The sequence below is a fragment of the Diadema antillarum genome, unplaced genomic scaffold (genome assembly GCF_040938485.1).
Source record: "Diadema antillarum isolate AM-2024a unplaced genomic scaffold, OU_Dant_1.0 seq00000398_RagTag, whole genome shotgun sequence".
NCBI classification, from domain to species: Eukaryota; Metazoa; Echinodermata; class Echinoidea; order Diadematoida; family Diadematidae; genus Diadema; species Diadema antillarum.
The window spans coordinates 1,258,429-1,274,002 of record NW_027271389.1 but is presented as its reverse complement, the minus strand read 5'-3'; the positions used below and the strand labels follow the sequence as shown (position 1 = coordinate 1,274,002).

The 15,574-nt window shown below is 38.5% G+C and overlaps 1 protein-coding gene across 1 annotated transcript in view; it reads left to right on the top strand.

The window, feature by feature from the left end:
• Positions 1–10,456, top strand: part of LOC139732066 (adhesion G-protein coupled receptor D1-like) — an 80,032-nt gene extending 69,576 nt beyond the window's left edge. Inside the window, exons 10-17 of the mRNA XM_071642942.1 lie at positions 1,749–1,848; positions 3,174–3,324; positions 4,649–4,715; positions 5,404–5,470; positions 6,311–6,396; positions 6,606–6,732; positions 8,425–8,466; positions 10,313–10,456. Coding sequence (XP_071499043.1) covers positions 1,749–1,848; positions 3,174–3,324; positions 4,649–4,715; positions 5,404–5,470; positions 6,311–6,396; positions 6,606–6,732; positions 8,425–8,466; positions 10,313–10,456 — 784 coding nt within the window. The remainder of the gene's footprint in view (positions 1–1,748; positions 1,849–3,173; positions 3,325–4,648; positions 4,716–5,403; positions 5,471–6,310; positions 6,397–6,605; positions 6,733–8,424; positions 8,467–10,312) is intronic.
• Positions 10,457–15,574: the final 5,118 nt, after the last annotated feature.

The window sequence follows — 15,574 nt, the reverse complement described above, 5'->3', positions numbered from 1 at the left end:
GGTGCTGATGATGATAATGATTATGATGTTGTTGTTGATGATGATGATGATGTTGATGATGATGATGATGATGATGATAATGATAATGGCATTGTGATAGTAACGTTCTTTCACAGGGTCATGTTATCATTTTAATCATTACCAAATATTAATCGGTACACACTAGAAATATGAAGGACATAGTGGGTCAAACCATTAAATTTATCCACGGATGACAGTGCGGGGCTGGAATCCTTACACAACCGGTTGAAGAATCTATACATAATCCACTTAAAATCGGGTTCCAATAGTGAAAATGTACATAGATTAGTACCCTAGTAACAGTCTAACACACCCGAGGAGATGGGTGCATGTCACGAGATCATATACAGCACACGAGTCATGCAACCCAGGAGTAATACAGCCCACGAGTCATACAATCCACAGGTCATGCAGCCCACGAATCATATAACCCAGGAGTCATACAGCCCACGAGCTAGACACTGAGTGAACAAGGCCCATAAGCTCGACATCATATAGTAAAATTAGGCCAACGGGCTGTACGGCCCACCTGCTCGACACTAGGCAAATGAGGTCCATGAGCTCGACACAAGGCACACACATCCCGAGAGTCCGACACTAGGCAAAAAGAGAAGGACATTAGATCATCACGTTGCTCAATGTACGCAGCGTGGGTGTGTGGGCCTTTTTTGCATAGTGTCAGATTCGAGGGCTTTGTTTAATAGCCTAGTGTTCGGTTTATGTGCCTTATTTGCCTAGAATCGAACTCGTGGGCTGTATGACTCAGGGACCTCTCATAGAGCTCGTGGGCTGTGTGGCCCGTGGGTGTCGAGTTCGTGGGATGACCCCGAGGCAATAACCGAGGGCCTTTGGACTGTTTCGAAGGTACCTCGTGCGGGTAGTTATACTAGTGAAAGAACGAAATGACGTGTACAAATTTGCTTCATAACAATGAAGCAGAACCTTGTCGTTTGATAAATCACACTCATCGCTAGTGAATAAAACGATGAAATTCCCACTGCGACGATGAAAGTGCCAATGACAAGTCATTATATTTAACTAATTACAGATCACAAGCAAAATTACGTGTTAGGCAAAATTAATTTCTTCTCATGTTTACGCTCTCAGCAAATCATTTGATTAGGATCTGTCCAATCATTTTGTAAAATATGATAACAATAATAACAATAATAAAAAGCACTTGTAATGCGCCATGTATCTAGCGAATTATTCTGAGGCGCAAAATGCGCTGAATGTGTGAAAAACAAATAGTTTAAGGTTTATCCGCATGCTTTAATTTTTCTCCTATGAATCCAACAATATTTATTCATTTTGTTTGTTTTTTTATTGTCACACTCATTAGGCATCCTTTATAGTTACTCTCCCTTTTCCAATTACTGTTGTACCCTCGATGTATACAGTATTGTACAATGTGCAACAGAAATGCAGTTGAGTTTATTTCTCTATCTGTGACATTGTTTTGTTTTTGTGTGAATCATACTTCTAATTGTCATTTTTTTTTTCATACAGGGCGCCATTGTAAAACAATTAAACCAAATGTGTCCAAGCACCCTGGAAAGAAATGACATGAATAAACTATAACTATAAAATGATCATAAATGATATTTAGTGAAATTCAGAGCTAAGTGCCCATGTACTGACAACAAAATTTAGAAGTCAAATCCTCTCCAGACTTGATTGGTCATCGAATTGAATTTTGAATTGAATTGAATCACATTGAATTTCAGACTGTACAGCTCTGACCAGGTCAAAGTTCACATCTCCCTGGCCATATCCCTGGCTTTCACCCAGATTGTCATGCTGTTCATGGATCAAACGCACAATCCTGTAAGTAACCTAGTGGTCATCCGTTGAGGAGCTGTTGTCTACAGTTCACTCACGCAATTCATATGATAATGCCATTTTTATGTTTTACTCAAGTTGAAAAGAGAAAAGAAATCTTTAGGATGCCCAATAAATACTTTAAAACGATCCCTATTTATGGTTAAAGGAGACCTCCGGTTGATTTTCAGATTGTTACATTTGAACAACTATGAATTAGTTATACTGAGGACAGAATTTCAGAATCTATGATAATTGGGATGAAGAATAAAAATATTTTCAAAATTTAGAACAAATTGCAATGAACAAGGATGATGACATGGCAAAGTCACCATAAGAATGCATGAGTTGGAGCTCAAGGAAGCAGAGCAAAAGAAGAAGGCATGCATATACAGATTATACACAGGTGAACTCGCAAGCAAGTAGTATTGTAATGGAATTACACTGCTGCATTTCTGAAATATGTGAGCCTCATATGTCATCATTCTTGTTCAGTGTAATTTGTTTTACATTTTTCAAAGTATTGTTTCTCTGCTCAAGAACCACAATATATTCCACAAATCTGTACATGGAGTTGTCGATTTATGTACTACATGATGTGAAATTATGAAAATCGTCTGGAATGCCCCTTTAAAGAAACAGTTCCTAGCTTGTGAGGACTGATCAATCTCAAAATTGTGTCTAAGATCAGTGGAACTGAACTGAAGAGTTGAAATTACAGCTTCGTGAAACAGCCCCTTAGTTTAGAGAGTGATGGCCAATGATATATAATAGGTAATGCGTTAAAAGTTCGTCGTCCATCCAGTGTAATACAAAAGTACATTTACATTAAATTACGTTAAAAATACAGGGAGAATGAAAGAACGAAACAAATCTACAAAAGGCAAAAATAAAAGACAAAATACACATGAAGAGTCCGAACCTATCCCCTGCCTCAGATGGGATTAAGTTCACCTATAACGGTTGAGCCTTGGTTAGGATTTTAAAAGACAAATTGATAAGGGAATGTAACATACCTATTTAAAGTCTATACTCATGTGGTACTCATCCATGTTTGTTGTAAGTAACGTTTGTTGCCGATTTGATGTAAGGTTATTTGAACGGAGCTTCCTTGAAAAGCAGGTCTGTTTGATATCAGCAGAACTGAACGGAATCTCCCTGCTAAGAGATGTTGTAATTAAAATGAATGAAAAAATAAATGAATGAATAAATAAATAAATAAATAAAATCAATCAATGAATCAATGAATAAATGAATAGATACATTAATGAATAAATAGATAAAATAAACTGTTAAAAATTAAAAGGCCATTTTCGTGAATTCTATCTCAGGTGCTGTGTACAGCTATAGCCGGGATCATGCACTACCTTCTGAGTGCCTATGCCGTGAACATGCTTCTGGAGGGGATTCTGCTCCACCGCAAAGCCTCACGCTCTCACAAGGGACCAGTTAAAGGATGGGTCATCGTCCTCACTGCTTGGGGTGAAGCTTGTCGCCATCTTGTTCTCTAGCTCTCCATCTCCCCCCCCCCCCCTTCCCTCTCTCTCTCTCTCTGTTTATCTTTCCCTTCTCTGTAATACATCAGCCTTCTTTCCGGAAAGTTATAATAATTTTATTGTTTATTTCCTCATTTCTCCCTCCCTGTGTTCCCCTCTCCATCAGTCTATCATTTTCTCTTTCATGTCGACTTATACCGAAAATAAGATTTACTTGTATTTTTCTACGATCTTTTATTGTTTTAGTTATGAAACAAAGGCAAAGGTTTGGTTGAGGTTTGCTGATATGAATCAAAATACTAGACATCGTTCGGGTATTAGATGCACATTATGGTAGAAATCTGTATAAGAATACGATCATGATGGGTTCACAGGAAACTATACTGTTTAACTGTTTTTTAATGTAGGAAAAAAGCCACAATGATTCAAAATACACAACGATGTCCTCTGATTTGAATATATTATACTGTTTAATGATATTGCTGAAAAGAAAAGAGGAATTCTAAAGTGATGCCATAATGATAATGAATAGATCAAATCAAATCAAATCAAATCAAATGAAATCAAGTCAAGTCAGGACAAGTCAAGTCAAGTCAAGTCAAGTCAAATCAAATCAAATCAAATCAAATCAAATCAAATCAAGTCAAGTCAGGTCAAGTCAAGTCAAGTCAAGTCAAGTCAAGTCAAGTCAAGTCAAGTCAAGTCAAATCAAATCAAGTCAAATCAAATCAAATCAAATCAAATCAAATCAAATCAAAAATTGAGTACCCAGGATAGCATGCTTTCCAAAGAGGCTCTGCAATGAATTTTGATTTACACAATAGAATTAACATATTATGTTTGTATTCATCTAGGGTGGATTTTTCTTCGACTTAGCCAATTTTTCGACTTGTGAGAGGTACCTGGCAGGATTCAATCTAAATATCTTCTGTCTCATGATTTAAAGATGTAAATGTGGTTATTAATCACAGTCAACCTCACTTGAGTTGAATCCAAAAAGGTACCGGAGAAAATCCTTCGACTTAACGTGAATTTCGGCTTTACACAGTAGAATTAATAACAGTTTGCATTCATGAGGGATATTTCTTTGACTTATCTAAGTTTTAGACTTCTGCAAGGTCGATTTAGACGATGTTGTCTGTACTCGTAAAAACTGATTATATGATTTGATGAATTCTGATGATGATGTTGTTGTTGATGATGACGATGATGATGATGATGATGAATGTATCTAAATTAGGTCGTCGCTTTTGATTAAGGTATCCTTTGATTCCTCTGAAACTCTAGCATTTTCTCCCTTTGCGTCGCAGGTATCCCGGCCGTTCTGGTTGCAGTGTTGATGGGGAGCATCCCCAAAGGATACGGTTCCGCCTGCGCGTGAGTATGCTCTCGGATTCTCTGCACTTTGCATAAACTTTTGTACGCTTTCACTGAGTTGGTGAAAAAGAAAACTCCGTTAGGATTTTGCGTTTGTTTGATTTTTTTAATGCAGATTGTTCGTTTTACATTATTCCTCAAGTGATCATGGTTTTTCTGTCAACTGATCATTTTCCTTCAAACAATTATCTCCCTCCCAGGCTAGGCCACCTAAATCACCCTAAAATAATTGCAATTTTTATTAAATTTCATTAATTGTCTCGTATTAAAATCAGTCTTCGAATTTAATGCAGAGGTGTGTTTCCTCATTTGTTATTAAGCTTAATGGCTCCTTTTCTTATGAAATCAGCAAACGAGAATCAAACAAACTCTTAAAAAATCCTTGAAAAATACATCTTGAATTTATCGAGACATGCATGAGGCAAGTAACTTTCTTATTTTGTGTCCAGATCTGATGACATTTTCATCGTTCTGTTCGTCCGCACATAGGTCCCTACTTTATTTGTTAACGTCAATATGACCAGGGTGTAGAATTGCGCTTTAAGGGCATCTTCATGAATGCGTCTTTCATTTCTCTTCTTACTATGAAGGAACAAATCTATTGAAGGGCTAATAATCATAACGACATATCGAGTGGTGCTTTACTCTGTTGGTATCTTTATTGTTTCGTCACCCTCCTGCCCTGTAGCTGTTGGCTGACCGTTGAATCCGGTACCATGTACGTCTGGCTGATCGAAGTGTGTGTCGTCGTGCTGGTAAGTTACTAAAAAATACTATAGTCTGATAGTACGCTATCGATCAAATGGCACAGTATACAGCTGTTCTTACCTTCCAGATGCTGCAGATGGTTTAAAATCTAGTAGACTGGGAGGTACATGTCATGAGTCCGATACCCACGAGTCATACAGCCCACGAGTCATACAGCCCATGAGCTGGAAACTCGAAAATAAGGCCCACGAGTCCGACACTAGGCCAAAAAAAAAAAAAATGAGACCGACACTGCGTAGATTAAGCCCCATGATGCAATATCCGTCCACTGGGACTTCCCCCTTTTGTGCCCAGTGTTGAGAACCCCCCTCCCCCCCCCCCCCAGAATTTCTACAACGAGTAAGAAATGACATTATCGGGATTATTATTTTCCGTAATCTAAATTGTTAAATGTTTGTGTGTGTGTGTGTTTTTGTTTGGTTACTGCATTTTTTTTTGGGGGGGGGGAGGGCACGATGTTTAGAGAACTTGTAATATAAACATCATCACATGAAACGGTTTCGTCTTAAACGTCTATTAAAGGTTACTACATGGCGCCTTCGTTCATTTTGGTCAACTTCTTCTCCAAGGTCCTAATCAATTATGACAGAAAACGCTAAAAAAAGACCCGCTATTTTACCCTATACCCCTCGAAAACTCGGATTTTTATTCATGACCTGCGAAATGAAAGTAATATAAACCTAACTAAAAAATTTGACAATTGAATATTCCAATAAAAGCGCATTTCGTTCCCATCAATTTTTTTCAAGACATCTTCTCTGACGTTTGCCACAAACTCTTGATATGATGTCAGGTACATCACCAGACTCTTGTTTCTATGGCAACAGGTCAACTGTGGACTCCTCTTTATCATCATGCGAACATTCGTGTCCCTGAAGGCGAACGCAAAGAAGACGGACACGGAAAGACTGAAGTAAGTGCACTCACTGCTACGCCGCATTAGGTTCATTTTGAAATGATTGGTATGCGGCTTTCTTGGAAGGCTGAAAATATTGTGAAACAGTAATTACTGATACCAACTAAGGATCCTTAATAATAATAATAATAATAATAATAATGGTTGACTTGAGCACCCCGTCACGCTAATCCATTGTCCTCTATTGCTCTTGCTTCATTATCCAGGGCAACTGTCCGGGCTCTTCTGATCATGGTTCCCATGCTTGGGATGACGTGGATATTTGCCATCCTGCAGGCTGTATCCCAAAACATATTCTTGCAGTATGTCTTCATAATCATCAACGCTCTGCAGGTACGGTACATCCACCCTTTAACCCGTTCCGTACAGAAACGTGATGATCTGCCTACTAAGCCTACGAGCATTTCAGAATTCATTATGGAACGGGTTAACTGTCCTCCCCACGATAGAAGTGTGCTGATACTTTAGCCAACTAACCACCATACCCCCCCCCCCCCCCCCCCGCTCGCGCACTTAAAGAGATGGCAGAGTTTTGGTCAGGAGGACCGAAACTAAACTCAGAATTCCGGGGGGGGGGGAACAAAACAAAGATGGGATATTCAGATTGTAACTTTTTGCGAGATTATTAGAAACCATGCATGAAATATGATTCGAACACTGAGAATTAGGGGTTTCTGGGACAAACACTGTATAAGGGCTTTCAATAGCTCAGTCGGTAGAGAACCAGTCTAGCCATCCCGAGGTCTCGGGTTCGAATCCCGATGGAATCCCATTTTCTTTGCTCATTTTTCCACTCGTTGATATGATAGAGCATACAATTTTAAAAGGAATTCAAAGTTAATTTGATGAAAATCGTTTTAGAAATGACTGAGATAGAAAAAAAGCAAAGTAAAACAAATGGTCCTATTGATGTGTCTCACCTTCTATTAGGACTTCTTTGTTATTGAATATCTCAGCCGATTCAAAGCCAATATCATCAAATAAACTTTGAATTCCTCTGAGAATTGTATGCTCTTTCACATTTCATGCCAGGTTTCTAGTTATCTTACACACAAAAAAGGTGGAAACCTGAAGCTCCATCTCAATTACCATCCCTTTTACGGAGTGGAAGTATAGTGGTTAGTTGGCAACAGTATCCTTTCTCATATGTGCTCAATTTGTCCCTTTTAGTAACACAGCCTGTGTATAGTGCAACACTTACTTTCACCAATCGTAATTGTGTGGTTGCCGATGACAAAAACAGACTTGATCCTGAAACAGAATTTCCCAATCGTCAATATTTTCTTTTTAAAAAAATAAGTCAGTTTAAGAATTAGAAAAAAAAAATCTTATTTGATTTCGTCGGTGCTAGATAAATAAATTTAAACACATCTGTTTGACAAAAGTTGTTTTGCAGTGAGAGTAACTAAACCCACACGTCTGATTCTCCAAATGTCTACATACTAGTAGTCTGTGGTCACGTGAATAGTATTAATCTTAGTAATCATCCCATTGCAGATCTCAGTAAACGTCTAGGGCCATCATCGCATTTATACATTGATTTCAATGCTTACTACAAACACATGGTAATATTTCTAGTCCATATAATGTGGGTCCTAATGCGTTTGTAATGGACCAATAAATTGAGGTACTGCTTATAAATTTATATGGTGGCGCATAAAAGGGGGGGGGGGGGTGTATTATATAGAACAACGCTTCTCAACCTTTTTAAACCTGAGATCAACTTTGGATCCTATATGTTGTTCGGGCTTTTTTTCTCTGTCCATGCTGTTAGATAAAATACAAACATCTGTTATTTATGTTTTGTCGAGGCCCACGTAGCTGAGAGAGCTCCCCGACCCATCAGTTGAGAAGCGGAGATATAAAGCATGACGGAAAACAACCTGAATATTCCGTCTCCAATACAATTGGAATCCACTCCACATATCTATAGACTCTGCTATGCATAGATAACTTCAATTCCTATCTCCTAGCTGAGAGTCACGAAATTAATATATATATGAAAAATGTCCTCTCTTGTTGCAGGGACCGCTTTTCTTCATTTTCCAGTGCGTCATGCATCATGAGGTAAATTGGAAATTAATTTTTTATGACTTTTCACTGTGATATCCATTATCTGAATATATGTGACAAATTATTTCCAAACTGTTAGAGGAGGCAGTTCGAAGTGTGTTTTTTTGTTTGTTTCAAAATGAAATATCAGATACTCTGAGCATGAATGTTCACTTGTCTTGTTCAAAATGATTGAATCGTGTTATCGCCTCATCATACCGTAAAACACGCTGGTCCAGACTATCATCTTGTTGACGTAAATCATTATAATGCTTGCACGCATTATGCATCAGTCAACTCTAAACCCAGTGGCGGATCCAGGGGGGCGCACAGGGCGCGCGTCCCCTCTTTATTTTTGGTTTAAACAAAAGAAATAAAAAGAAAAAAATGGGGGGGGGGGTTGCGTGCGCCCCCTTTAATTTTGCAAAGGCGTCTCTCCTTTCAGGAGTTCCTGGATCCGCCCTTGATACCCAAGGCTGAAGTACAAGCAGTATCAAAAATGATTTGCTAAAATGTCAGCTTCCTCATTACGCCACATCAATCAGTATAATTGCCAATGGAAATTGACATTTTAATAACCATTATTTTCTTGTGTGAGAGTGTGTTTTATATCATTTTACAATGAAATGCGTATCGAAAGGCCAACGGCCTCTCTGGGAGAACGTCGACCTCCTAGCTAGAAAAAAAATGGAGAGAAAAGTGAATGTCTCAATAAATGGTGACACGTTATTTGCTCCTGCGACAATTGCTCCGGTGTCACTCTTTCCAAGGAGCTAGGGTTAGGGTTGGGAGGGTTCTAGGTTTAGTTTGATGTGAGGATTAGGATTAGGGTTAAGGTTACGTTTGTGGGTAGAATGTACACTTGGCTTAGCGTGCAGATGTTTCATGGGAGCGATTGTCACAGGAGCACACATCGTGGAACCCATTGGATGGATGAGATCTGTCAATGAGAAGTTGTCAAATTAACAGGTCAGCCTGCTTGACTGCACGTTTGCATGTGTTTAGGGTTTCCCCTAACCTTTTATGGTCAATAACTTTCAACATGGCCACAGGTCACTCCCACAAAGGCTAACCCATTATCTATTTTTCTCTCTTCATATTCAACCATGGTATGTCGCTGAGAGCTAGGTGTTGAATATGAACATATTTATACAGATAAAAATGGACTGCATGTGGGTTGACCTTTGTGGGAATGATCGGAGAGGTGGCCAAGTTAAAGGTTATGGACGACAACATGTTAGAAGAAACCTTTAACATAAACCTGCATTTGTACAGGCTGGCCTATTTATTTGGTAACTTGCATTGACAGATCTCATCCATTCAGTGAGACATTGTTCCTTCATGGTACACGCAAACTTGGAAAAAACTGCTACATGGTATTTGTCATTGTTGCCTTTATAGTTCATGTGCTCAGTCATGCATGACATGTGTCGACATAATAAGGTACCAATGGAAAGAGGAAGAGTTTTCATTTCCTCACCAACATTGTGCTCTTCATAGCAGACAATCATAAAATGGTAGCCCACCAAAGTTGAATTACCTTCTTTTCTTTTTTTTTTTTTTGAGATACGCACTGTATATATATTTACTCATTTGCAAATTCGTGTGTCACATATTGCTGTAAACGTTTTTCTGGGGAGGGGGGGGGGGACCCGAACAGGCTGAACATTATGAACATTATTTTTTAAGGACAAAAGCACTTTGCTCTGCAGATATACATGTATCTGCAGATATATACATCGAATATATATGAGCATGCGAAAAGTGTCCCTCCCCCTCAAAAAAACAACAACAACAAAAACCGACAACAAACAAACAAGCATAAAAGCACTTGCCGATTCGTTGTTCACCACTGCGACAGGTCCAGAAGGTCATCGGCCGCAAGCGTGGCAAGGTCAGCGACTCGAAGTGGGCGATGAGCACGTCCTCGTCCGGTGCCGACACGATGACCACGGACAAGGGTACCTCTCACTTCGAAGAGAGCAAGATCGGCAAAGGAAAGTGAATTCGACCTCGCTGTCATCGAGGAAGAAGAAGAGCAGAAAAGGCAAATCAAGGAATACAATATGTCATACGCGAGGAGCAACCAAAGTGGAAAAGTAAAAGGTGTATCGATTCCTTGCAATTCATTTGATTATCTCAGATTGGTCCTTTCTATGCTAACACACACAACTTTTTCTTTTCGTTTGATGTACCTATACAGTGATTCATAAAACCGTATCTTACTGCCACTATTATATGAATACGCCATGCAATGATAAATGGTTTGGTCGCAGTTAATACGACGCATGACTGATGGCTAATAAAGGAAGGTTTATAAATTGTTGTAAATGTCTCAAATAATGAAAATCAAAATTGCTTTATGTATTCAATTATATATTGTCGTACTTTGTATTTCCTCCACTAGTTTGCAATGTACATCTCTGTGAAAATATAGAAATGCTGTTAAACGTGGTGATAGTGTAGACTATCAAAATATAACATTTTCTTCTCATGTGCTCTGTTAATATGGTTGGGGTGGACGTTAGAAACTTTGTTCTGGCCACTAATGCTCTCGTGCCTTTGAAAGTGATTTTCAGAGTCAGAAAACCTGGTAACCGGTTTCGGTATTTGTAATTTAGACGATTTCTGACTTTGTTTTTCAGCTGGGAATTGTTTTGGTCAGTAATTTTTACTCTTCTTTAAGAGGGACAGTCATACTATACGGTCATGGTAAAAATTCGTTGGAAAAAACAAACAACCATCCACATCTGATTATCTAAACATAATGCAGTTCTTACATAATGTATTATAGTCTTCTTAATTTCAAGAAAATGTCACACCTATAGGGTCTTTTTTAGAGCTAATGGGGAACTGATTTGATAGAGATTTCATAATCATTCTGCACAGAGATTTTAATTGTCATTACCCGTGATATATGACTTGAATTTATGTTGAATTTATTGCTTATGGCATTTTATTATGATCATACACAACCATGTATATACGATGTTGAGACTAATGCCTTTCATGATTTCTTTTTTTTTTCAATGCTTTTGAAATATCTACCATCGTGACTTTCAAATCTGTTCTGAAATATTATTCATATTGCCTATCGCTCTTCTTAATATTTGTCTTTCATAATACTATATATTGAGGAAAACGTGTTTCTATGCATTACAATTATATGGCAGACGTGTTGCTATTTATGATCTTTATAATTATCTGAGCCTTTATTGCCATGACGTCTTTCTGTACTCTTTTCCGTCCACATGCCAAACTTAGGGGAACAACTATCAATTTTGACTGAAAAAAAAAAGCCTTCAGATAATAATTGCTTGCGTAAAAGCTACCATCTCTCTATGCATTTTACCTTTTCATTCACAAATAGCGGAACAAAAATGTATAAAATAGCTATAGATCATTGCCGTAAGAACAAATTCACCTCAACCGATCTAAATCAGCGAGAGTTTTGTCTCGGGGTACAGTTAAGTCTTCATCATTCGCTCTTGTTCGAGGTATCATCAAGTACAAATACTAACAGCGAATATGCGTAATCTAAACTACAATCTTTATTATGTTACTTTGCAATTCACATGTAATTCTATCAGTTGCTTGTGAACGTTAATGCTTTGATTAAATCAACGACCAAAAAAAAAAAAAAGAAAAAAAATATTGCATAGACAGGGACTGGGATGTCAAAAAAAGGAAATAGTGTGGAATTGTGTTTCATGATTAGCATACCCTGTCCGCGTTTATAGATTAAACGCTGCACCTCTCTAGAAATACATGATATAGGAATAAGATTTTTGTGACTGAAAATTTGACGGTTTTCTTTTATGTCTCAAGGTTCTTGAATACTTATCGTAGCTTTTGAAATATCAAAGCATGTAGTGTACCCGTGTCAAATTTAGATTCGCTCCAAAGAGTATTTTGCTAAATGTAGATTCTGAGTATCATAACAGATCAAATCTATCACCGTTTGTGTGTGTGTGTGTGTGTGCGCGCGCATGTGTGTGTGACATAGTGTGTGGTGTGTGGCATGGACAGAAGAAAGTGTAGTTTTTGTTGTTGTAAAGAATCATATCAACAGCCATGTTTTCTTTTTCTTCTACTTGGAAAGTACAGTTCACCATTTGGTGTACATAATAGTTCTTCGCGTATTCGAGAAAATTGTACCACTCAGTTAATGTTTGAAATAATCATAAACCCTTTTTAGATGTACCTCGCACCCTGCATCATACAACGGTTTTCATGCTAACACATTTCAGTGGTTTTCATTCTTACACGGTTCACCAGATGCAACTCAATGTTAGACCTGCCACGCAAATGAAAGTTGATGATTATCTGTAGATCTTAAGACGTGTCGTCTGAACTTAAACTTTGTCCATATATAGATTAATGATATCTTTTATCTCTCAAGATATCGTAGATAGCGCACTCTATTTTGAAAATGTCATGCTTGACTGTAAATTATGTAGGTCCAGGAAATGCTCTCAAATAGAGTATACTAGTATGCAGTTGTGGCAGAGTAAGTCTGAATCTCAAGCTGCCTTTAATGTCTGGTGAGTTATAGTACGTTGTTAAGTTTATTCGACAGTATCATTGCTAGTTTAAGAACCCGGTTTAAGAATGACGCACTGCCTCAAAAATGTACTTTGTATACGTACAAAACATCGCCTTTACGATATTCACGTGATTACTAAGTACCTGGACTGACACAACCTCGTGATGGCGCTACGTCGAAACCTTGGCTCCTTTGTGAGTGTCCATCCGATTTGTTATCAAATGGTGAACAATATCTTATTTTACTTTTTGTGTGTATGTGCAGCTCTTGGCAAAAGAAAGGGGATAAAGCTTGCGCATCGATTCCTTCTTTGTGACATCATGGCATGTCAGCCGTCACAGGTGGGACAAAGTTCTAGTATCTTTCAGTTCCAACTGCTTTAAGACCCTACGATCTACCTCCACCCCTTTTACGATCATACTGTTCTAAATAGTTAGGGACGCAATATAAACTGTTGTAGGTTTATGTCTTTCGGCAGTGAGCCTGTGTGCCTTTCAAATGACTCACGTGTTCACGTGTGAGTTGTTGTTTTTTCTTTCAAGTGTGTAGAACATGGCATGTTAAAATTCGTTTGCCTTTTTGAATCGTCACTGCACGTGTGCTGTAGAGAATATAGACCACAGTATAGCGAAGGGAAATGGCAGCATACGGCTCGCCGTGGCTTCCTCGTTTGTTCAGTCTCTTCGGCATATTTCGGAGTAAGTAGGCCTGAGTATTTTCAAAGTTCATGAGGAACGATTTATATAGTGCTTATGTTTCTCTGCATTTCTGTGTTTGTGGGTTGTCTGTTTGATTGTTTGTTTGTTTGTTTTCTAATTGACGCCCAAGTTTGCACATGTAGACCTTGTAAATTTACTCAGTAGGCCTATGTGTTTATTAATGGATGTTATTTTTGCACGCTCGAGTTCTGTGAGAATGCAACGATTCCTGAAATTGACAACAGACTTGGAATTAAAGAGGCGCACTGTATTAAACACTGTATTGACAACATAGTGTACATTGACCCTCACTTTGAGGCAACAGAAGTATAGTGTTCCTTTAACTGGAACAGAAATAGCGTAATAGGATACAACATGTGAAAAGTCTTGAGGTAAAACGAGTTCAGGTCGATTATGTAAGAGATGAAAACCTAGCTGTCCTTCTTGTAATTCTATCTTAAATCATTTTTGTCACTGCACTGTTACAATGCCTTGCACACTGAAAAATCACCTTTGAATAGAAATATTCACTACATGATGTATAGGATAGTATTCAGAATCTTTCATGCGTCAATCAACGAGAACAATGTGCTTTTCATCTATTTGAATGTAAAATTCACTGATTAAAAGTTGATGTTACAGGACAAGGAAGGTTTAAAAGGGCAATCTTTGATAATAATAGATGATATTCCTTCTCCAACTGTACCCAGACTGCAGCGTCCAATATTTGAAATCATTAATGAAAGTTGTCATCCCTGACAAGTTGTCATCCCTGACAAGTTGTCATTCTCTGACAATTACCATAGTAACAGTCAGTGACGAAAGCTTCTCAGCCAATCAAAACAAAGGAATTTTGTACGAGAAGGACAAAGGCTGAAAACTTTCACGAAACGGTGCCCTGAACACCAAAATTCATCGCACGGATTCGCTTTCACCTTCAAGAGTAGTAGACACTATTTTTGCATCAATGGATTTGATAGCAAGCACGTATACTTCAAAAAGTACACAAAATAGCTTTTGTAATATTAGATATTTTCTACAGAAGGGGATTTAAACCAAAGTGAAATAACAATTTTAGTTGTAAAATGGATTTGAGGAGTATCCTCCTTGAAGGTTGTGACCTTTTTGACGTATCTAACGATGCAGTAAATAACTAGCTTCTTGAGTGTACGTGCGGCTTTTTGGCACTTTGACGTTCTCAATATTGTAGCATTTTGCACATTCAATAAATGATTCTTTGCACTGTCCACTGGTTTATCCCGCCTCCCAGTGTGTTCTGTTTCTCTTTCAGCCTCACATTTGCATTTGTTTTCCACATTTTACGACACAGGAGTTCCCTGCATGACACCTTTTTGAGCAAACACAGGGAACACATAGCATACCGAGTTAAGAACATACAGGGAAATTATTTCGGGAACTCACATTAAAGTGTGCCTCTCTTCGATGAGAAAGAGGTCATCCCACGAGCTTGACACCCACGAGTTATACGGACCACGAGCTAGACATGCATTAATAAAGATCCACGAGTCATACAGACCACGAGCTACACACCAAGTAAAACAGATCCAATAGCAAGACACTAATTAAAACAGGCCCATGAGCTAGATACTAGGCAAATAAGGCACAAGAACTCGACACTAGGAACCTTAAACGCCGGGGTGTAACATGAAGCTCACGGCATTTTCTTTTTGGTCTAGTGTCAAGCTCGTAGGCCTTATTTGCCTGGTGTCTACCCTCGTGGACCGTATAGCTCGTGGGCCTATCTTAGTTGATGTGGAACCTCATTGGCCTTGTTCACTCATAGTGTCTAGCTCGTGGACTGTATGGCACGTGAGTAATGACTCGTGGGCTGTTTGACTCGTGGGTGTCGAACTCGTGA